This window comes from Atractosteus spatula, chromosome 5 (assembly GCF_055471065.1).
Source record: "Atractosteus spatula isolate fAtrSpa1 chromosome 5, fAtrSpa1.hap1, whole genome shotgun sequence".
Classification (NCBI taxonomy): Eukaryota; Metazoa; Chordata; class Actinopteri; order Semionotiformes; family Lepisosteidae; genus Atractosteus; species Atractosteus spatula.
Genome location: NC_142710.1, coordinates 46,127,721 through 46,152,135, shown reverse-complemented (window position 1 = coordinate 46,152,135; position 24,415 = coordinate 46,127,721). Strand labels below are relative to the sequence as shown.

At 40.7% G+C, this 24,415-nt stretch overlaps 1 protein-coding gene across 1 annotated transcript; it reads left to right on the top strand.

Annotated features, from left to right (window-relative positions):
* The first annotated feature begins 305 nt into the window (after positions 1–305).
* ccdc3b (coiled-coil domain containing 3b) lies at positions 306–15,537 on the top strand. Its single transcript, XM_088916774.1, has 3 exons — positions 306–741; positions 10,740–10,914; positions 13,635–15,537. Exons 1-3 carry the CDS (start codon positions 386–388, stop codon positions 13,926–13,928), a joined length of 825 nt encoding a protein of 274 aa, XP_088772900.1. The 5' UTR covers positions 306–385; the 3' UTR covers positions 13,929–15,537.
* The last annotated feature ends 8,878 nt before the right edge of the window (positions 15,538–24,415 follow it).

The following is a 24,415-nucleotide window of genomic DNA, read 5'->3' as shown; positions in this document are numbered from 1 at the left end:
GTATCTGCTTCGCCTAACCCTGGCGCCAAGGCTTAGATCCCCAGCGCACAGAAAGAAGGTGGGATGAAGACTTTGGGAAGCGAAATGATCCAGAGCTCTAACACATACGCATTTTACTGAATGGCTCTCTTACTTTTTTCACACCAAATCTGGTTTACTTGCAGTGCAGGTAGCCCCTATACCTTATAGATTACGGGACAGCAGTGTGTGTGGAGTGCTTTTCTCCATGGACCTTTTCCGTTTCAGTCAGTTTACAGTATACAGTATGTTAAGGAGAAGGGTTTAGCGGTTTGGGATCTATTTTGTAGTAAAATACACATTAAAAAACAGCGCTATATTTTAGTCTAGATTTCGTTTACCTGCACTTAACTGCTAGTGTCTTGCGATGGGCACTGTGTTGGCATTGGTATTGCTCACCGGTCTCGGGGCTATTTGGGGATGCCAGCTGCCCCATGACTGGAGACCTCAGACCGAATCCTGCCGAGCGGAGCTAGCGGAGATAATCGTTTTTGCTAAAGTCTTGGCCCTCCACAAGGATTCTTACAGCGTATACAACTACCTTCCCTGGCAGTACGACACGGATCTGTTTTATTCCGCCGAGATCGAGCTGCTGTGCGACCAGGCATGGGGAAGCATGCTGGAGGTGCCCGCCGGGTCGAGGTTCAATGTCACCGGCCTCGGGTACTTCCCGTGCTACACGTACGCGGTCATGGAGAACAATGCGTATTATTTCTTCCTGAGGTAAGAGAAAGAAATATGTGATTTAACTGCATGCTCACAACAGGAGTCATTATAGGTAAATACCAACCTAACCACAGTCTGCTTGTGCTCTGGACATGTCGAGTGAGCTAATGTACAGTATACAGCATAATAGCTCCATCATTTTTCAAACGTCTTCATTGATGATTCACGAATCCATGGTTAAATAGTATAGTTTTTATGCAAAAAAGATTAATAGTAAATCAAAAAAACTTCCAATAATTTTTAAGATAACTGCTAAAAAAATGATATAAATGTTTGGTAAGCTTAAGAAAGATGATTGCATCTTGAGTTATTTAGAATTGTAGAAATAAAATAAGGTTTTACAACCAGGGAATAAAATAAATGGACGTTCAGAAATGCTTTTGTTATGAGACTGTTTTATTCTGGGTCTATACAGACTACACAGCAAAAGCAAACCAGATATATTGAATGTGACCTTTTTGTTGCCCTTTAAGCTACTGCCTCCTAATATCCACAATCTATCGATAATTCCTAAAAGTGCTTTGTTTTTTAAACATTTGTTCTAATTCTAATTCTCAAATGTGTTTGATAATAAAGATCCACTGAAAAGTCACCAATGCAATGCTTGTTTATGAGTTAATTTTGGATTTAAGTTTTTGGATTTATTTTTGGACTTTGTGTCTCCTGTTAACTTTTTCCTTTTCTGACTCATAAACACAGATCTGGGAAAAATAAAGTATGGTTTTGCTCCAGCTAGTTACTGAGAAGAACGGTACACATTGTCACTATCTGGGGAATATAATACTGATTATCTATGTTTACTGAAAGTCAAAAACTGGCACAGGGACAAACCAGGAACATGTGTAACCCAAACCAGCTGTGTGTGAAGGAGGGGATCCATGATAGCCAGCATTGTTAAAAGACTGGTGATTTCATAACACAAGAGGGCTCATGGTTGCAGTCACAGAGGTTCCCATTCCCTCTTTTCAGTCTAAATTTGTTGCAGCAGACTACACACCTTCCAAAGCTGTGTGTGTAACTATTTCGTGGCTCCAGGACATGCAGTATGTAGATAATACAGAAAGGAGACATAACCTTAGAGTGATTTAAAATAAAAAATGTGTTTCTGTGCTAGAGGGGATATTTAGAATTTGCACATACAATGGAATATTTTATTACTGGGCAATCAGAGCTTTTGGAAACATAAAGTGTATCCACCCTTTTAAACATATTAAAATTTTAGAAAAGGGTTGACTAAACAGTTCTTTTGGGAAAAAATGGAATGTGGTATTTTTAGGGACTCTGAGTCTTTTTCCCCTCATTTATTTGGTTTCTGGAGTCTGTAGCCTGTAATCTAAATTATTAACTATCATTAAAGTATTAAGTCCTTTACCCAGTTCTTCAAGGCTGTGCCTATATTTGAATGTCCAAACTGAGTCAGATCATTTTAAATAAATTCTGATCTCAATAGAGATTTATTCTATTGAAATACCGTACATAGCTAAGTGTAATCGATGCCCTTCCCTAAAGCCAAGTACAATCTGCAGTGTACCAAGCACTTACTGATAATACCTGATAATTAAGACATTGCATGTGCTACAGTATGTGTTACAAAAGAACAGTGGCTTCTTCAAAAGATGAGGGACAGGTTTCTACTCATCTTCCATTGTAAAAGTTAGCAGAGAAATAACGGCAAAACATCCGCTACATTCCAGCTGCTGTAATTATAAAGTGCCACAGCAGCCAACAGCTCAAGGGCACTCTACACATGGGAATGAAAGTACTTTACTTGATAACTACCACTGTCTTGTGCAACAGGCACTATTTACAGATTTAGCAGATTTAGCTCACTTGATTTATAACTCTTTAGTGTCTCTCCTGTCATTCTGAATGCAGGGGCATCAATGGAAGTGTATTTTTTAAAGCATTGGCACAATTTTGATGTTGTGATGTTTTTTACTTGCAGTTTTGTGCTTTCATAGAAAGTCAGGATGCTACCAAGGGCAGGCAGTTCCTGCAGATGGCCTTTGGAACATTAGTTTGTGAACAAAGCAAAGACTACAAACATTTAAGCTACAAATGATCCTAGGAATTGTGATTTAACAGACCAGAAACATTCTATGCCATCAGAACAACTACACTATAGATGATGAATGAAGAAGCATAAATATGTTCTGTCCGACTGTTAGCAAGTTAATCAAGCAAATCAAAACAATCCAGTTGTAAGGTACAAATATCAAGCAGTTTTACGAATTTACTATTAATTTTGCATTAAAGTAGCACTTAAACAGTGAAAAAAGTTCCATCAAGTCCCACATGGATCTAATTTCTTGGGAAAGTTCTGCAGATTGGCAATTGCAGAACAATGTTACAGTCAGGCTACTTGTCTGACCTTTTCAAACAATTGTTGCCAAAATACATAGTAATACAACTCAAACTATAAATATGAAAGCACACAGGGCAGAACCCTGTAGTATCAACATGGAAAAATCTATTTTAGCTGAAAATGGAGACTTTAGTTTTATTTCAGGGCATTTCCTACTACTGCCACATACTTTATCAACCACTGGTCAGATATGAACTGGTCAATATACACATGGCTTTCAAACATATTTTATGTTTCTAAATATATGACTAGTCTTCCTCTGAACTACCTTAAGCCATTCTTGTTGTACAGTTAACTCTAGGTAAAGGATGACACATGCTCTAATTACACCATTGATTTATTTTAGGAGAGTCCAAATGCGTTGCTGAGCTTTCATCTGGTTGGCCTTAGGTGAAACATCAGTGTTCTGTATTTGTACAGTACATAGGTTTTTAATAAAGAAAACATTCTGTATCCACAGAGATACATGTCTATGTGTAGACTTACACCTTTGCAGATTATAGAGATGTAGGCTTTTGACCTTCTGACTTTAGAAATTCTCTTTCTGCTGGATAATAAGTCCTTTTGCCCTCTCATTTTAAGCCATGGTGCCTACACATAATTTAGTTCTTGCTGTTTCCCTGTTTCAGCACAGCTTGAACAGTCCCAGCCTGGCACATGTTTCCTGTTTAGTGGATAGTCAATTCATTTTTTTAACATTTTGTTATTACACAAAATGGGTTTGAAAAAATCAGTGCCTGATGTTAAGCAAAGCAACATGTCCTTATATAAATAATGTTTGCATCAGCATTGTAGCCCCCATGAGGTGCCAGTGGGCCTTGGTAAAAAGTCACTTTTAACCTTTACCTCCTTGAACACAGGAAATGTAAATGCACAGAGAACATCCTGCTGTAGCACTGAACTGTTCTGAAAACTATCAGCTCCAGAGACAATTCCAAGTGACAAGCTGGAAAGAAAAGACTTTTCAAGAGGTAGTGACTCAAGGGAATGAGTTGCACACACACTTTGTGGAACATGTTTCTAGTATTATAAAGCTATAAATTTCATTTAAGGTAAATTCTAAAAACATTCAAAGAAATATTTGCATGTAGATTCTACAAACCTAAATCTGGAAACTAAAGAGTGTGGAAGACTTTTATATATCTATTTCTGTAGATTTCTATCACAGAACAGGAAGCTAAAAACTTTTTTATATTAGAAAACTTTGAAAAAATAAAGATCTTGTTTGCAGTGGTCATGTGGGTTTTAATAGAAGAAATTTCTATTTTTGTTTAATAGACCTCTTGGGTGCACTGCATATGTTTTTTGGGAACCTGTTTACAATGCCCTACTAAATTGTTTATGGCAGCACTTTAAAGATTAGTGATTTTTCTTCTGAGTCCCAGTTCAGCAAGTGCATCCAAAAACAATGCTGTATCCTCAGTAGATTATGGAAGGTTCAGTTTAAAATCCAAAGGAAATTGTCCTATTGAACAGATGTTGGAAAAGTCACTTGCCATCAGATCAGAGTTATTTACTGTCTAATAAAAAATACATAGGGAATTTAATCATTTCAGAACCTAACACCTTCACCTTGGTTTTGCTCCATGTATGTTTGTAAATAAAACATACATGGTAAATGCATCTGTGGAACTGTGAAACTCTTCTTAAATGGTATGTTTATGGGAGTATTAACATTTCTATAACATGCAACTATAACAAGTGGAACAACCTACTGTATCATGACTGAACTGGAAGCCAGGATGTGTCCTTAAACTGAATCCAATATCGATTTCAATGATAGAAAAGAAATGTTCTGTGCTTTATGTGCTTCTTTTTTTGCCAAAATCAGCATTGCACATGTCTAAATACATTTTCACACAACATTGATCCCACAATTATCATTCTAAGCTTTTCAAGAGAAAACTGAAGAAAGCAAAACAAACAAAATAAATTAGAGAGCATTGTCCTGGCACATATTTTTTTTTCTCTAACTGGTTGACAATGATGAGACAGTATAGATAAGTTATGTTAATTTAAGCCTCAGTGTGGGATGGTCTTAGCTATGGAGTGTTTCTATGATGAACCTAATGCAATCACACCCCCACCTTTGTGTTACTCTGTTGTAAAGCAGGGAATAGAGAGGCTCAGCTTGGTTGGGCTGCCTGCCAAGACTCAGAGTAAATGAAAGAGCAACAGCCCTAATGAGATACAGATGACATGAACTGCCTTTCTCTCTTTTGTTCCAATGTGGCCACATCTTGTTCTATTTTCAATGTTCTACTTTCTTGCCACCATCAAGCCTTGGTAACTGCATTTCTTCATGCAACTCATCTGAGGGTAAATCATTTCTTTTCTGGATATCCTGCATTTCAGAGAGGTGGCAAATGAAGGATGTCAGGCCCCTATCGCCCCTGACTATGAGTGAAATCCTGCAGTTGTAACAGATTTTTCATCATTTTAAAAGAATGCATTTTTATGTTTATTTTTTATATATGAGTTGGTATTCTTCAGAACAATGTCCAAAGAGAGTTGTTTTTTTTCCTCTGGGTAATGATTATTTCGTATTTTGAATCAGTGCATTTGTTATTAGATGATTTGCATTGCTAGTACTTGTGACTAGCCTAGTCTATTTTTTTTTCTTATCTAAAATGTGCTGTTAACGTGCTGTGGTACCAGTGATTCATTCCTAAAACATACTGGAAACACTGAAACACAGATTTTTTCTGATTCTAATTTTGGGAGATTTTCGTTCATGAATATTTACCTTCTTGATGGAAATTTTGAGCTCCGAGCGTTGTTGAAGAATAGCTTCCAAGATTCACACATTTTAGGTGGAAAAGAAAATCTAATTCTGACTGAACATAAACAACATACTTAATGTTTAGTGAGTTAAGTCCTTTTTGAACCTGAACTTTAAAGAAGTAAGCAGCTCCCTCCTGTTCTCTATCAAGAGGCCACAAGATGAATGAACTACAAACACAAAATTAAAAATACAAACAGTGAATAGGTGACATCGTTTTCCATACGTCACTGCAGAAGACAAATATATAGTTTGTCTTAATTGCATATCTACTGTACAAGCATGTTTCATTAAAGCTTTAATATAAACACAAGTGCATGATACACATTGCCATGCTGTGACCTACTGTACACTCACATTGACTTACAGATTGTTATTTTACCATACAAGATTTTTGGTGTTAATTCACTGAAAGAAGGAAAATGATTTGATTCTGTATTTCATAGATGCAGCAGAACTAATGTTTTACCTGGTATTCATAATTCATCTCAGTTCAGGTGGGTAGCTGTGTCAGCATGCATAGGCTGCAAAGGAACAAGTAATAGGTTTATTCCATGCTGAAAAAAAAGAAGAAAGAGAACACAACGTTTCGGCCGTGGAGCCTTCTTCAGGTGTGAGAGAGACAAGGCAGTAGGTAAAGGTAATGTAGCAGGAGAACAAAGGCTGGGAGGGAGGAGGAGTGAGAGGCGGGAGCAGGGGACAGAAAGAGAGGCCAATCAAGAGGTGTGAAGTCAGAATAGGTGTAGATAGGTGTGAAATGAAACTTCCAATGAATGGAGAAAATTTAAAAGAACAGTAGTCTGTCGTTAAGGGAAGGGAGAATGTGTGATCCTAGCTGCAGAATAATTTTAGTTTCGGTGGTCTTTCTGATGTATGAGTTCGGAAAACCGTTTTTGAGAACACAGACGGAGAGATTAGAGTGGTCGTGGCCGTCAGAGGTGAAATGAGAAACAATGGGCTTGGAGAGATCTTTAATCTTCACAGCCCTGATGTGCTCTCTGAAGCGGTCTCCGAGTCTCCTTCCTGTTTCTCCAATGTAGATGGCTGCAAGAGATACAGTAAATAAGGTTGCTGGAGGTACAAGATGCTGTCTGGGTGATCCGGAATTGTCCTGTTGGGCCTTGAATGAGTGTGGTGGTGGATGTGTACTTGCAGGTGATACAGCGAGTTCTGTTGCAAGGGAAAGTGCCAGGTGTGGATGGTTGTTGAGGGCGGTCAAGGGAGCTGTGAACAAGGAGGTTACGCAGATTAGGTGGTCGGCGATATGAGATGATAGGGCGATCAGAAAAGAGGGCCCCAATGGAGGGATCATCCTGTAGGATGGAAAAGTTGTGGTTAATGGTCCTGGGGATAGGAAGTGTGTTAGGGTGGTAAGGAAGCACCAAAGGAATGCGGTTGTTGCGGTGGGAGTTCCTGATCGGGTTGATGGTTCGGGGGGTGTTTTTGGCTCGGGCAAGGGCCCTGTCAATCACACTGCTGGGGTATCCTCTGTTGATGAAAAAGGAGTACATTTCGAGGGCTTGGTTCTCGAAGTCGATGTCGTCGCTACATAATCGTCGTAACCTAAGGAATAGTGAAAAAGGGAGAGAGTTTTTAGTGTGTTTGGGGTGAAATGAGCTTTACAGGAGGTAGCTGTGTGAATCCGTGGATTTGTAATAAACCAAAGTGGAGAGTTGGGGGTAGTTGATGGAGAAGTTGATATCTAGAAACGGAAGAGTAGTGGAAGATATGTTAACCGTATATTTGAGGGATGGGTGGAAGGTGGTGAAATGGTGCAGGAAGCACTCAAGCTGATCATTGGAGCATGTGGCGGCACCGACACAGTCATCAATATATTGCTTGTAGAGGTCAGGGACATAGCCAGTGTAAGAAGCGAAGAAGCGTTCTTCTACCCAGCCGACAAAAATATTGGCATAGCTGGGTCCCATTCTGGTGCCCATGGCAACTCCACTAACCTGTTGGTAAAAAAGATTATTGAAAGAGAATGCGTTCAGTGTGAGGACCAATTCTGCAAGGCATACCAGGGTATGGGTAGGTGGATCAAGCACTGTGCGTTTGTCCAGCGTGTGCTTGAGGGCTGTAAGGCCGTCATTATGGGGAATGACGGTGTACAGAGATGTGATGTCCATGGTAAAAATGTAGCATTCGGTACCCTGAAATTGGAAATCATTAAAAAGTTGGAGCGCGTGGTTGGTGTCTTTGATATATGAGGGAAGACCTTCAACCAGCGGTCTCATGAGGCTGTCGAGAAAGGCTGAGATGTAAGTAGTTGGACAGTTACATTCTGATACGATGGGGCGTCCAGGGGCTTCCTGTTTGTGGATTTTCGGAAGGAGGTAAAATTGAGATACCTGCGGATGTTCCATGATGAGCCGGTTTGCCTCCTGGGGGAGCTCATTACTGCTGATAAGAAGGGAAATGGTGGATACCACTTCCTTTTGGTAGTCAGTGGTAGGGTCCTGTTGGAGAGGGAGGTAGGCAGAAGTGTCAGTTAGTTGTCTAGAGGCTTCAAAGATATATAGATCCTTATGCAACACCACAACAGCACCTCCTTTGTCCGCTGGTTTGATGACGATATCATCCCTGTTGCGGAGAGACTGGAGTGCATGATTTTCTCCGTGGGTGAGGTTAGACCTGTGTTTACTGGGTATAGAGAGTGCCTTGGGAGCTTGATTAGTGCATTGGTTAATGAAATAATCAACTGGTGGAAAACGGCCAGAGGGGGGAGTCCAAAAGCTCTGTTTCGGATTAATGTTGTTAATGACATCAAAAAACGGGTTGTTAGCAGCTGCCTGTGAAGAGGAATCGTCAGCAAAATGTGCTCTGAGACGGATCCTGCGGTAAAATCGGTTAAGGTCGACATTGGTCTGGGGGATGTCCAGCTTCCTGGGAACTGGTACAAAACTGAGGCCTTTGCTGAGGAGGGATCGCTCATCCTGTGAAAGGAAAAGGTCAGAAGGTATGGTGACAACAAGGTTAGGATTGGTGAAGGTGTTTGGGGTGTTGATGGTTTTCTTCTGTAGAAGGTGACTGAGTTTTTTGTCCTTCTCTGTAGTGAGAAACCGGTAGAGTTTAGAGTTGAGAGATCTAATGAGGTTAGTTGAGGTTAGGGAAGATGACGTGGAGCTGTCAGCCGTAGAAATTTCTTAGCCTCTTTGATGTTGTTGTCGGAAAGGATAATCTGTTTTTTGAGGGAGAAAATGGTAGAGAGCATTAGTTTCCTAGAACATTGTTTTAGAAGTCTCTGAGTGTTACTCTGGGTGGTATCAGAGTCAAAAGAAAACGTATTAAATTTAAGGCGAAATTTTTTAGGGATGATATTATGTCGACGACATCTGTAAAGGAATAGAAGGTGGTTAGAAAGTCTGGTCTTGGAACAGATAGCTGTGAAGAGATGGAATGCAATTTTCTTCATTCATTGGAAGTTTCATTTCACACCTCTCTACACCTATTCTGACTTCACACTTCTTGATTGGCCTCTCTTTCTGTCCCCTGCTCCCGCCTCTCACTCCTCCTCCCTCGCAGCCTTTGTTCTCCCGCTACATTACCTTTACCTACTGCCTTGTCTCTCTTACACCTGAAGAAGGCTCCACGGCCGAAACGTTGTGTTCTCTTTCTTCTTTTTTTCAGCATGGAATAAACCTATTACTTGTTCCTATTCATCTCAGTTTGCAGCTATCATGTTGACATCTCAAGATTATTCACAAAGACCTTTCTCATGCCTTCTCACATTAGCTTGAGCAATTGTAGCCTCAAAATAGCCAGCAGCCACATCACTCTGAAACTCCCAACTGGCAACCCACTGAAGCTAAGCAAGTGTGAGCCTGATCAGTACCTGGATGAGAGACCTCCTGGGAAAAACTAAGGTTGCTGCTGGAAGAGGTGTTAGTGGGGCCACCAGGGAGTGCTCACCCTGCAGTCCATGTGGGTCCTAATGCCCCAGTATAGTGAGGGGGACACTATACTGTAAACAGTCACTGTCCTTTGGATGGGATGTAAAACTGAAGTCCTGACCTTTGTAATTTATTTAAAATACTAAACTAAATGTACCTTCAAAACAGTCAAAGCTATATTCTTTTAACTAGTAAATTTGTGTGTTCTTTGAAAAAAAATCAGTTAACTCTACCTGTACAGGTTTTCTCTCACACATTTTAATAATAGCAGTTCATGTTTTTCATTCATATTGTCCTACTCCCTCATCCCTTGCCCCATTTCAAGGTGCTGTGCATCTTTTGAAAGAGCCAAATGTGTGACAAATCATGGTTAACAGGATCGCTCATAGGTGATCTACTGTAGATAGACTTTGATATATTATAAGTAAGCAGCCATATCACCCTGCAACTCACAGCTGGCAACTCACTGAAGCTAAGCAGCTATGAGCCTGGTCAGCACCTGGATGGGAGACCTCCAGGGAAAAACTAAGGTTGCTGGTGGAAGAGGTGTTAGTAGGGCCAGCAGGGGGTGCTCACCCTGCAGTCCATGTGGGTCCTAATGCCCCAGTATAGTGATGGGGACACTATACTGTAAACAGGCACCGTCCTTCAGATAAGATGTAAAACTGAGGTCCTGACTCTCTGTGGTCATTAAAAATCCCAGGCCGTTTCTTGAAAAGAGTAGGGGTGTAACCCCAGCGTCCTGGCCAAATTTCCCATTGGCCTTTACCAGTCATGGCCTCCTAATAATCCCCATCTATGAATTGGTTACATTACTCTGCTCTCCTCTCCACTGATAGCTGATGTGTGGTGAGTGTTCTGGTGCACTATGGCTGCCGTCGCATCATCTAGGTGGATGCTGCACATTGGTGGTGGTTAGATGTCACAATTAACATAAACGTTTTCTTTCCCTCAGGATGGATGAGAATTATAATATAATCCCACACGGAGTTAACTTCCAGGATCCCATATTCCCAGACACACCAGAAAACCATCGTATGTTTGCAAGCCTCTTCCAATTTGCCAACTGCTCCAGTGGAACATTTATCCACACCTACACACCTTCCTGGGAAGTCCAGGAGGACAGTCGGGTAAGAATCTTAGACTGAAACTGCTCAGGTGAGACAAAGTGATAGTTCATCCATCCATTTTCTAACCACTCAACCCTTGTCAGGGTCACAGGGAGCCACAGCCCAGTTTTGTTTATCTCGGTAAGCAAGGGCCACAAGGTGGGATACACCCTGAATGGGATGCCAGTCCATCACAGGCACAGACACACACACTCACATGAGGACCTATGTCCCTGGCCTGAGGGAGGAAACTGGAGCATCCTGATGAAACCGACGTAAACACGATTGCCACGCAGAAAACACTCCAGGTCCAGAATTGATCACTGGGCCCAAGCACTGTGCAGCAGCAATGCTAACCACTGCATCACCATTCTACCAGGTTCAGATCACTGATATTGACTACAACCAAACAGGCCCTAAAAAAGACCACTAACAAGTCCCAGATCACTACTATTGAGTGTATCTTATTACAAATAAGTGGACGTCTATACTTATCTCAGGCCCATCATCAGTCTTGTTATGTTGCATGAATGGGTTCTATTCCTTTTTACATTGAGCAGAATTATGAATTCAAAGCCATGACAAACGTTTGGACAGCATTTCTGAGAGGCTAATTTTCTGTCTTTCTTGAAATGGACAGGGTATTACTCCTCAGGCTTTGCCTTTTGTTATCATAAGATGAGTAGGAGGAATGTTATGTGCTAAAACAATACTTTGGTGTGGGAAAGATATCTGTACACCTATGTTTAAGAAAGTAATTAAGCAAGCTTATTTGAGATGATTTAGCTTGCTTTTTCAAAGTCAATAGCAGAACAGGGAGTAGTAGGAGATCTTTGGAAACTTTACTGTCTGATGAGATTAATGTACCCTAAAACATTAGGGTGAGAGAGAATTTGTAAACATTGCCTTCCAATCTGAGGTGAAGTTCTCTCATTGTCTTGTCTTATGAGTTTTGCAGCTGAGCACATTGGTCCAGACATTGAAAGTCTTTTGTCATGGGAAGAAATTAGATATCAGAATGAGATTTCATTGAAAAATAAAAAGCTCTTTTCTATATCGGTATTCCATCACACCCTTTTTGCAGTGTGTTAATGCAACATTTACTGGATCTCTTTGAAAAGTCTCATTAATCTGATTGTTAATAGCTATGTCTATGCATTGACTTTTGTACCTAATAAAGAGATAAATTAATGGTTTAATCCTACTTGATCTGATGTCATACTATACAGTTCGTAAAAGAATTCAAAATAAATTAAATTAAAAAACTTTTTAAAATTTAAATAACAGAACTGATCTTTAAAATTAAAATTAAGTAGAGTAAAGTGATACTGAAACATTGCCTTTAAAACTGCTTTTAGGCCTTTTTCAGTATAGTGTAGTTATAGCATGCAAGATAACTTTCTTCATGTCAAACCTGTGCTAATGTGGATCTGGAGATGTGTGCATTATAATGTGATGGTTAATCCTTGATTCCCTCAGTCCATTGAAATCACATTTGTAAACAGAATAGACTAACTTCTTTTGATCCAGAGTTTTACACATGTTGGACATGTGCCTGTGTAACACTTGGCCTGAGAGGTAGTTAGTAACTGAAAGTGCTGTGTACTGATGAAAGAGAAGCTATGATGGAAACGAGAAAGACTTCCACACAACTAATTGCCCACAAAAATGTTCAAACAAAGCACTGGACCTGAAATAAAACTGACTGTAATGATTAAAACATTGAAACAACAGAGCTAGCAGAGAATGCAAATATAATATAACAAGTAGAAAGAAACTATACTTTAGTGTTATCCAAAAGTTAAAGGCCTTATGGAGGATTTCCACACTGCATTTAAGTGCTGTTTTTCTAGTTCACAATAATTTTATTGTGCTTAAAAACACACTTGCATTGCCAAAGCCCCACATTTTGAAACATGCTTTACCAGCCTGCTTTGCTCTAGCTATCCTCTGGTGTAACACAGTAAACATTCAGAAAGACGTGTACTGAGTAGTTACAAATGTCACTTGCCTTCTGGCTTTATACAATACTCCTTATGTTCAACTTACAGTAATATATTTAATTAACTTTGAGTGATTAAATTGTGCAGTTGTACTACTCAAGAACTATTTTCATGTAGTCAGACTACTATTATAGCACAATGTCTTTTAACTACTAATACTTTCTTAATGATACTGAAGTTTTTGTGTAAAATACTTAAAACTATGAGTACCATCATGAACACACAATGTAAGTGTACAATATTGCATTTCTTGCTAGTTCTACTCAAACATTAAGATATAAATATGCTGAGAACATCAATGTGCCTACAGTGCCTACTGTAGGAAAGGCTATGGAACTTCTTTTAAGCCCTTTGAAATATTTTAAGCCCTTGGAAGGCACATGGTTTTGCTGCTTATCAAAAACAGCAGGGCAGGAAAATGATACAGGAAGTTTGGGCTGGTTATATACAACCGCAAAAAAACAAATTAATTTAAACCAAACACAAGGGCTGCAATACTCTAATTTTACATTTATTCAATATTGGAATCATGAACTTTTTTGGAATGTTTGCTTCTGAATATTTGTGTACCTTAAATCAATGTAATTACACAATTTACTTTGCATAAAAATTTGAATTGGATTAGCAGATAAGTTTCGTTTCAAAACGTCAGGTCTACTTCTGTTCTAATCAGTCTACAGTGTGTTATGGTGCACGTGTACCAGTGTGTGGCTAAGATCCCTCTCCACTCTCATGCAGCTACTTTGCTCCACGGTGCAGAAGGCGCTTTTTGAGGAGGAGGAGCGGGTGAAGACACTGTCGCAGAAGGTTCGATCGCTGGAGAAGGCCAACAACCACCTCAGGGACAAGGTGAAGAACATGAAAAGACTTCTGAGGCAGACCAAGAAGGACACCATACAGCAGACCCTGCTTCTTAAACAGCTGCACGACAATGAGCAGGCCATTGATAAGGACACAGACCCAAAGCAGGACACCACCCAAGATGTCCTGAAACCTCACAAGAAAGTCATGAGCAAGAAACCGAAAACTTGATTTCCACAGTCTAAGTCTGTCTGAAAAGAAAACTTTAAATCCCACAATCATATTCTGAGTTTTCATACTGAGTAATTCTTGCACAGAGAATCTTGCATAGAGTGAATAGTTTCCTTAACATTTTTATTTGTCAATAATATTATGTAATGTGTACACCTATATTTCTGCTGACACAGGGCACATGCATAGTCTTTATGTTAGCTGGGAATGAAGGAGTGCGTTAAGGTTTCAGAAAATCATCCCAATTATGACTCAATTTACCTATTTCCTTATCAAGATCAAAGATGAAATAATAATCTTAATAATAACAATGATAAAAACAATACATTGTGATATGTAAAATGTCTTTCTTTTTTAAATACAGTCAACAACTTTCTGGAAGGAGTTAGTAGCAAAGTTTGTTTCTAGCCCTTGTTTCATGAACACATATCAGAAATACACCTACAGTACCATAGTCAAAATTGCTTGACTTAAAGGGTCTAGTTTCTGCTTTATCTTTGTGTATAGCAAGTATCATGACTTACTTTGACAGGTTCATAATTAAACACACTGATATTAGGAGATGCATGATATCTTAGGCAACCAAAGGTACAGTAAACTCTTAATTCATAGTCATCTTGTAAATTCACTTTCATGGTGAGATAGCTTAACTGTTCAAATGTGCTGCCAGGGTGATCACCACAATGCTGAAGTAAAAACAATTAAACTGAAATGTGACTAAAAAAGAAACAGCTTTTACTGATACTACTCAATATCGTGTGTGCCAGGCATACTCTTCCTGTGATCAACAAAGATTTCCCTAACTGACTGCAGCTTATCTAGTTACACCAATGCCCAGGCCTGCACTGTCACTGAATACTTTGTAACAGCTGGCAAGAGGCACTACTTCATCTGACCCTGTGACTTCAAGGTGGGAATCACTCAGTGCAATTCAAGTATTTTTCTGGATGAACCATACAATAATCCCTATGGAAACTGTTATAATCAAATTAGTTTTCAAATTAGATTTTGCAGTTATCATCTATTGTAATTTTATTCTCACATTACAAAAATTAGGAAATTGTCTGATAAAATTATGATGGCCAAAAGGATCATTTAACAAGGTCCAATGACCATGAAAAGATGTTTTGCATGTTTTGTTTACAGTGTCAGAATTAAAAACTGCTTTTTTTCTGAAGGAGAGCAGCCATTTTGTTTTTCTACAAAAGTGCAGAGCATTAGTTACAGTAAATACAAAACAGACACTACAGATTAGTTTATAGTTAGTCTGCTTTTCAAACTGAATCCTGTAGATCTAAAAACAGATAAATCTGTCTCCATCTTCTTCTTTGCAAAATATTACAATATTGTGGGGGTCTAATTATTTAAGCTTACTGCATATTGTTTATTGTTTTGTTCATCTGCAGTATATTGATGTGTGTTAATGCTCATCAATCAGCAAATTAAATGGTATTTTGAGTTATCCATGTTCTTAACAGTTTTTATCATGGACAAGTGTTTTGTTACAGTTTTGTTACAGTTTTTTTATTAATAAACAATACTGTGCTACCCATACTCTAACATTTGTATAAAACATGAAATGTTTAAAATAAAAGTGTTTTCAACACTTTACATTTATTGTATTCTCTGTTATATCTTGCTCTTTGAAAGCAAGAGTAGTTTCAGCTGAGTATGTATTTGAAATGCACCTTCCAAAAAGGATTAATAGATTTTCTCTCTTTAATCAAATGTCCTTGCTTACAAGGCCTGCTCCTCAATGGTCAGATCTTTGATGGTTTTGGTGGCACCACAAAAGCTGTGTATTACAGTGGTTGTTTGTAAGATTCTGGATTTCCTTTAATTTGTCTCAACAATATCTGCAATTCATGCATTGGATCCTCCTTTGAATTACTTCCTTTTTGGTGATTTAATTTATTTTTCTTAGTGCCAGCTCATGAACAAATTGTGGATCAAATTCTTGCTTATTAACAAATTGTGGCTCTCTCTGTCTTTTTCACCACATCACTTCTGATGTTCCCTGGAATAGAATCCAAATTACAGGCACTGATGATGGTGGACATGAGGGCACCCCAAGTACTGTTGGCACTTTCTCACCGTTATTGTTTGAAATTCATCAACCCTTCACTGAGGCACTAATAGAAGAGATCTCACTTGATTGGGTCCCTGAGACGTTGATGCTCAGCTATGCCTTGGCTGCAACCTTCATTTGGAACTCAGTTTGATGAACAAGGCCAAGTTGATGAATTGGTGATTGGTCCAGCAGTGTTGAATCCTAGTATTATGCAAAGGATGTGAACATCTCTGAGATACTAAGTATGAATATTGATGAGTTCAAGAATGTGTAGGTGCTCATACCAGAGGTGTAATGACGTGCTGGTTTTCTTCAAAGAATAGGGTGTTGGTGATAAGTCAATATTCCATGTATTTTGTCAGGAGAGGCCTTCCTTGTGAATAGTTACTGTACATTCCAGAGGTTTGAGTCAAAAATAAAATGTATATCTTCCTGCGGAAAACCAGTCATGCTGGTTTGAATCCATTGCTGGAATTGTATGAAACAGATCACTTGAGATGGTACCTCCTAACCTGATGTGCTCAACATGGAATCATTATTTTTGGTTAACAATTGTGCTATATGGGCAGGGTTAAAGCATACTGTAGGCAAACTAACCACATGTCTAGAGCCCAAACATTTAGAAGGGGACTGAGTTTTCACCAGGCTCTCCCACGCAACACTCCAGCTACTCTCACAGCTGTGGCATTAGTTCAACACCTGCAAAGCAGCAGTCACAGGCTGCTGTGAGAATGCCACTATCTATTCTTGTTTCCCTAACGGAATTGTGCTAGGCCAGTCTCTTCGCCTGTTGCAACAATTTTAAGGTGTAAGTACACCAGTGATTCTCTTGGATCACCCACTTCTAAGAGCTGAAGCAGCTTATGGACCTCTCTTTTACGGTATTTCATTTCTCGCTACTGCTAGTTGTCTTACTCGTGGTCTGAATTTTTCATAGCACTTATAAGACTGTGTCAGTGGGTGCAGAATAACAGACGAGAAGCAGTTTCATTCTCTCTCAGTTGTATTGAGTAAAGTTTAAGTAGCACAGTTGTGTGTGTTAATCAGGAAGATGGGTGAGGTGTATGGATAAGGAGAGACGTTAAGCGTTATTTGCTAGAAGCACATTAGGACAAAGTGGAAGAGGGGAAACTTTGCCTCTCTAGAGTAGGGTGGGCAAGACAAAGCAATAAGCTTGGCTTAAGTGACATGGTGAAGGTCAAGGTGCTGTCCAATGCCAGTGAGCAGAACACTACAATATTATTAACAAATCGGATTTCAACGTTTAATTTGAATTTGCCTCAAAATGCACAGTTACCTTATCGTGACAGGACCAGATGATGATGAAACATGGAGCTCTTGTTGAACTGCTCTCAGACTTTCCTCTGTTTTTGGTTTTTATGTACAATATGTGCAGAGCACAAGTGATTCCCACAAGAGCAGTCTTAGAGCATGGGCCCTATCTCGATTGGGAACACCAAATGTGTGAGACAATACTACAGGTACTCCATAACACTAATATATAAATACAGTATAAATATTATTTAAATTTTACAGTTATTTATTTTTCTTATATTTGGCATTTCCAAAATTCCATGGCATCCAGCTGAGAACCATTAGACCAAACCACGGCTTCAATACTGGTCTGACTGCTGTTTGTGATGTCAACGTAGAGCTTGAAGGTGTTAATTTTTCCACATTAATATTCCATCAAGAGTGTATAATAACTTAAAAATAAGAATTACACAATTTTAGAATGAGGTGTAATGAGCTGTAGAGGCAAACATACTGGTGTTTGCAAGTTTATGGCAGTTTAAAAATGTACTTATATTACAGTGGAGGATGGGCAGAACATACAATATTTGTTTGCCTAGAGCCCACCAAGGGTGGGCTTATTGGGCCTACTGTATGTGAAGCTTATTGCATGTCAGGTTTCAGGTTATACAGTATATCATATCAGTTTATGTCATTGGTTTTCAAGCTTTTCTGACTTTCAACAGGGACACTGAATTTACACAAAAGCAAATTAAAATATATAATTATTGATTATGATACTTTATATGTCATAATAATAACAAAGCAGAAATATTCTTTTTAAAGTATGACCATGAAGATCTTCATAAAGAATCAAGGTAAACTGCCCTCTAGTTGATCCTTTTATGCTCGCCACTCAAACCTTTTCACTATACTATACAGTAAGTATTTTACTCAATGCTAAAAAAGGGAGTGAAAAATGTTCCTTTACAGTATGTTTGGAACCCCTAGAAAATCTCTGAAACTGGCTGAGAACCTGGGGTGTATATAATAAGTTTAGTTTTATTCAAGATAATTGTGTTGCATTTTTTATAATGTATCAGAAGAGATCGTCAAGAAATCAGAAAGTGTTCAGATGCAGCAACACTTCTTTGCACTGGATTTTTCTCTCTGCAAAGGTTTAACAGCCTGAATCAATTATAGACATACAGAAGAGTATATATCATGTATAATCACACCCTAATGTTCCCTTTCTGTTAAAAAGAGCAATCTTATACTAAGGATCAGGTGTACAGAGTTCTTAGGCTTCTTGCAGATTTATGTTACGTTTTTTTAAAGGGGTATTTTTTTCCTACACCATGTCAAAAGGTATGAACTACTGTATATCTTAAGTCTTAAATCCCAGGCTTAGCCTGCATGCCCCACAGCAGCATGGCTTTTACTTCTGCTTTATGGGACAGCTGTACATCTGAATTATCCGCAACGTCAGTTTGACACTTGACCCCGTTGTGCCACTTAAACTCAGAATTATGTTATGTTATGTCTATGAAATAAAACGCATGTGAGCCTCAGGGGTTGCCATGGAACTCAGACAGTGTGAAACCACAGCTTTATAACTGCTCTGCATTTTGAGAAAAGAAGAGGATTATAGTTGTTTGGCATAGCGGTATTATGGGAATGTTCTAATCCTGATGTAGAAGTTCATCTGATTTTGAAGTGTACTCTATGTGTTGCTCTTCAGCATATCATGTTACTTCAGGTAAAGCTCTTTCTGACAGTAATGTGGTGAAATTTGTACATACACAAGACCAGAGCTTTATTAATGCTACCTGTTGGGCTTCAGTCTAGGTCCACTGCTTACTCATAACGCAGGCTGAGCCACATCATGCTGACATTTCAGTCTGAACTTGTCCCAACAACAAAGAAGGTGGCTGAAATTGTCCAAATGCCACAGGGCTAGGTAAGTGCGAGTAGGCCAAGGACCCTACAGTATGTGCAACAGCAGCACCTTGGCCTTGCAGAGTGTCAGATGGCAAGCAGCCCAAATGTGGGTGTGTTAGAGAACAGTCCACCTGTACTGGTGTAGGATATTTATTCACAATTATCACTTGTGGTATGGGAGAATATAAAAGACAATAATTGGTCATTTCATTTTTTATAAAAGTGCTTTTTCATTTTAAATAAATCTTATGTGTTACAGGTGGGGAGCTGCGTCAGCATGCGTAGGCTGCAAAGGAACAAGTAATAGGTTTATTCCATGCTGAAAAAAAGAAGAAAGAGAACACAACATTTCGGCCGTGGAGCCTTCTTCAGGTGTGAGAGAGACAGGGCAGTAGGCAAAGGTAAAGTAGCGGGAGAACAAAGGTTGGGAGGGAGGAGGAGTGAGAGGCGGGAGCAGGGGACAGAAAGAGAGGCCAATCAAGAGGTGTGAAGTCAGAATGGGTTCAGAGAGGTGTGAAATGAAACTTCCAATGAATGGAGAAAATTTAAAAGAACAGTAGTCTGTCGTTAAGGGAAGGGAGAATGTGTGATCCTAGCTGCAGAATAATTTTAGTTTCGGTGGTCTTTCTGATGTATGAGTTCGGAAAACCGTCTTTGAGAACACAGACGGAGAGATTAGAGTGGTCGTGGCCGTCAGAGGTGAAATGAGAAACAATGGGCTTGGAGAGATCTTTAATCTTCACAGCCCTGATGTGCTCTCTGAAGCGGTCTCCGAGTCTCCTTCCTGTTTCTCCAATGTAGATGGCTGGGCATTTACTGCAAGAGATACAGTAAATAAGGTTGCTGGAGGTACAAGATGCTGTCTGGGTGATCCGGAATTGTCCTGTTGGGCCTTGAATGAGTGTGGTGGTGGATGTGTACTTGCAGGTGATACAGCGAGTTCTGTTGCAAGGGAAAGTGCCAGGTGTGGATGGTTGTTGAGGGTGGTCAAGGGAGCTGTGAACAAGGAAGTTACGCAGATTAGGTGGTCGGCGATATGAGATGATAGGGCGATCAGAAAAGAGGGCCCCAATGGAGGGATCATCCTGTAGGATGGAAAAGTTGTGGTTAATGGTCCTGGGGATAGGAAGTGTGTTAGGGTGGTAAGGAAGCACCAAAGGAATGCGGTTGTTGCGGCGGGAGTTCCTGATCGGGTTGATGGTTCGGGGGGTGTTTTTGGCTTGGGCAAGGGCCCTGTCAATCACACTGCTGGGGTATCCTCTGTTGATGAAAAAGGAGTACATTTCGAGGGCTTGGTTCTCGAAGTCGATGTCGTCGCTACATAATCGTCGTAACCTAAGGAACTGTGAAAAAGGAAGAGAGTTTTTAGTGTGGTTGGGGTGAAATGAGCTGTACAGGAGGTAGCTGTGTGAATCTGTGGATTTGTAATAAACTGAAGTGGAGAGTCGGGGGTAGTTGATAGAGAGGTTGATATCTAGAAACGGAAGAGTAGTGGAAGATATGTTAACCGTATATTTGAGGGACGGGTGGAAGTTGGTGAAATGGTGCAGGAAGAACTCAAGCTGATCGTTGGAGCATGTGGCGGCACCGACGCAGTCATCAATATATCGTTTGTAGAGGTCAGGGACATAGCCAGTGTAGGAAGCGAAGAAGCGTTCTTCTACCCAGCCGACAAAAATATTGGCATAGCTGGGTCCCATTCTGGTGCCCATGGCAACTCCACTGACCTGTTGGTAAAAAAGATTATTGAAAGAGAATGCGTTCAGTGTGAGGACCAATTCTGCAAGGTGTACCAGGGTGTGGGTGGGTGAATCAAGCACTGTGCGTTTGTCCAGCGTGTGCTTGAGGGCTGTAAGGCCGTCATTATGGGGAATGACGGTGTACAGAGATGTGATGTCCATGGTAAAAATGTAGCATTCGGTGCCCTGAAATTGGAAATCATTAAAAAGTTGGAGTGCGTGGTTGGTGTCTTTGATGTATGAGGGAAGATCTTCAACTAGCGGTCTCATGAGGCTGTCGAGAAAGGCTGAAATGTAAGTTGTTGGACAGTTACATGCTGATACGATGGGGCGTCCAGGGGTGTCCGGTTTGTGGATTTTGGGGAGGAGGTAAAATTGAGATACCTGCGGATGTTCCATGATGAGCCGGTTTGCCTCCTGGGGGAGCTCATTACTGCTGATAAGAAGAGAAATGGTGGATACCACTTCCTTTTGGTAGTCAGTGGTAGAGTCCTGTTGGAGAGGGAGGTAGGCAGAAGTGTCAGTTAGTTGTCTAGAGGCTTCAAAGATATATAGATCCTTACGCCACACCACAACAGCACCTCCTTTGTCCGCTGGTTTGATGACGATATCATCCCTGTTGCGGAGAGACTGGAGCGCCTGATTTTCTCCTTGGGTGAGGTTAGACCTATGTTTACTGGGTATAGAGAGTGCCTTGGGAGCTTGATTAGTGCATTGGTTGATGAAATAATCAACTGGTGGAAAACGGCCAGAGGGGGGAGTCCAACAGCTCTGTTTCGGATTAATGTTGTTAATGACATCAAAAACCGGGTTGTTATCAGCTGCCTGTGAAGAGGAATTGTCAGCAAAATGTGCTCTGAGACAAATCCTGCGGTAAAAGCGGTTAAGGTCGACATTGGTCTGGGGGATGTCCAGCTTCCTGGGAACTGGTACAAAACTGAGCCCTTTGCTGAGGAGGGATCGCTCATCCTGTGAAAGGGAAAGGTCAGAAGGTATAGTGACAACAAGGTTAGGGTTGGTGAGGGTGTTCGGGGTGTTGATGGTTTTCTTCTGTAGAAGATGACTGAGTTTTTTGTCCTTCTCTGTAGTGAGAAACTGGTAGAGTTTAGAGTTGAGAGATCTAATGAGGTTAGTTATGAAGGGAAGATGATGTGGAGCTGTCAGCCGTAGAAATTCCTTAGCCTCTTTGATGTTGTTGTCGGAAAGGACAATCTGTTTTTTGAGGGAGAAAATGGTAGAGAGCATTAGTTTCCTAGAAAATTGTTTTAGAAGTCTCTGAGTGTTACTCTGGGTGGTATCAGAGTCAAAAGAAAAGGTATTAAATTTAAGGCGAAATCCTTTAGGGATGATATTATGTCGACGACATCTGTAAAGGAATAGAAGGTGGTTAGAAAGCCTAGTCTTGGAACAGATAGCTGTGAAGAGACGGAATGCTGGTTTAGTGAGAGAAGCGGGCAAGTGGCCCAGGGAGGAAGAGAAGGTATGACGAAGAGATCTAGAAAAAGATTTGGAGGAAGGCATAGTGGGTCGCAGCAGCTGTAGGCGGTAGTAGTTCAGGTGGGGAGCTGCGTCAGCATGCGTAGGCTGCAAAGGAACAAGTAATAGGTTTATTCCATGCTGAAAAAAAGAAGAAAGAGAACACAACGTTTCGGCCGTGGAGCCTTCTTCAGATGTGAGAGAGACAGGGCAGTAGGCAAAGGTAAAGTAGCGGGAGAACAAAGGTTGGGAGGGAGGAGGAGTAAGAGGCGGGAGCAGGGGACAGAAAGAGAACCACCCACCCACACCCTGGTACGCCTTGCAGAATTGGTCCTCACACTGAATGCATTCTCTTTCAATAATCTTTTTTACCAACAGGTCAGTGGAGTTGCCATGGGCACCAGAATGGGACCCAGCAATGCCAATATTTTTGTCGGCTGGGTAGAAGAATGCTTCTTCGCTTCCTACACTGGCTATGTCCCTGACCTCTACAAACGATATATTGATGACTGCGTCGGTGCCGCCACATGCTCCAACGATCAGCTTGAGTTCTTCCTGCACCATTTCACCAACTTCCACCCGTCCCTCAAATATACGGTTAACATATCTTCCACTACTCTTCCGTTTCTAGATATCAACCTCTCTATCAACTACCCCCGACTCTCCACTTCAGTTTATTACAAATCCACGGATTCACACAGCTACCTCCTGTACAGCTCATTTCACCCCAACCACACTAAAAACTCTCTTCCTTTTTCACAGTTCCTTAGGTTACGACGATTATGCAGCGACGACATCGAATTCGAGAACCAAGCCCTCGAAATGTACTCCTTTTTCATCAACAGAGGATACCCCAGCAGTGTGATTGACAGGGCCCTTGCCCGAGCCAAAAACACCCCCCGAACCATCAACCCGATCAGGAACTCCCGCCGCAACAACCGCATTCCTTTGGTGCTTCCTTACCACCCTAACACACTTCCTATCCCCAGGACCATTAACCACAACTTTTCCATCCTACAGGATGATCCCTCCATTGGGGCCCTCTTTTCTGATCGCCCTATCATCTCATATCGCCGACCACCTAATCTGCGTAACCTCCTTGTTCACAGCTCCCTTGACCACCCTCAACAACCATCCACACCTGGCACTTTCCCTTGCAACAGAACTCGCTGTATCACCTGCAAGTACACATCCACCACCACACTCATTCAAGGCCCAACAGGACAATTCCGGATCACCCAGACAGCATCTTGTACCTCCAGCAACCTTATTTACTGTATCTCTTGCAGTAAATGCCCAGCCATCTACATTGGAGAAACAGGAAGGAGACTCGGAGACCGCTTCAGAGAGCACATCAGGGCTGTGAAGATTAAAGATCTCTCCAAGCCCATTGTTTCTCATTTCACCTCTGACGGCCACGACCACTCTAATCTCTCCGTCTGTGTTCTCAAAGACGGTTTTCCGAACTCATACATCAGAAAGACCACCGAAACTAAAATTATTCTGCAGCTAGGATCACACATTCTCCCTTCCCTTAACGACAGACTACTGTTCTTTTAAATTTTCTCCATTCATTGGAAGTTTCATTTCACACCTCTCTGAACCCATTCTGACTTCACACCTCTTGATTGGCCTCTCTTTCTGTCCCCTGCTCCCGCCTCTCACTCCTCCTCCCTCCCAACCTTTGTTCTCCCGCTACTTTACCTTTGCCTACTGCCCTGTCTCTCTCACACCTGAAGAAGGCTCCACGGCCGAAACGTTGTGTTCTCTTTCTTCTTTTTTTCAGCATGGAATAAACCTATTACTTGTTCCTTATGTGTTACAGGTCAACTACATTAGGAATGTCACATTTTTAATTTTCACATCAAAAGAGGTTCTGCTCTTTGGCATTTGTTCAAATGTTTGTAGCTTGTAGATTATACAGACAAAATAAAGTGGAGTAATGCTTATTGATGAGAGTAATATTAAATTTAATTTTCAAAGCTGTAGTTGTACGTACACTAAATAAAAATAACAAAATCCAACAA

Coding starts and splice junctions, on each gene's coding strand:
- ccdc3b (XM_088916774.1), top strand. CDS start 386: ATGGGCACTGTGTTGGCATTGGTATTGCTCACCGGTCTCGGGGCTATT. Junction 742..10,739: donor GCGTATTATTTCTTCCTGAG/GTAAGAGAAAGA, acceptor TCTTTCCCTCAG/GATGGATGAGAATTATAATA. Junction 10,915..13,634: donor AAGTCCAGGAGGACAGTCGG/GTAAGAATCTTA, acceptor ACTCTCATGCAG/CTACTTTGCTCCACGGTGCA.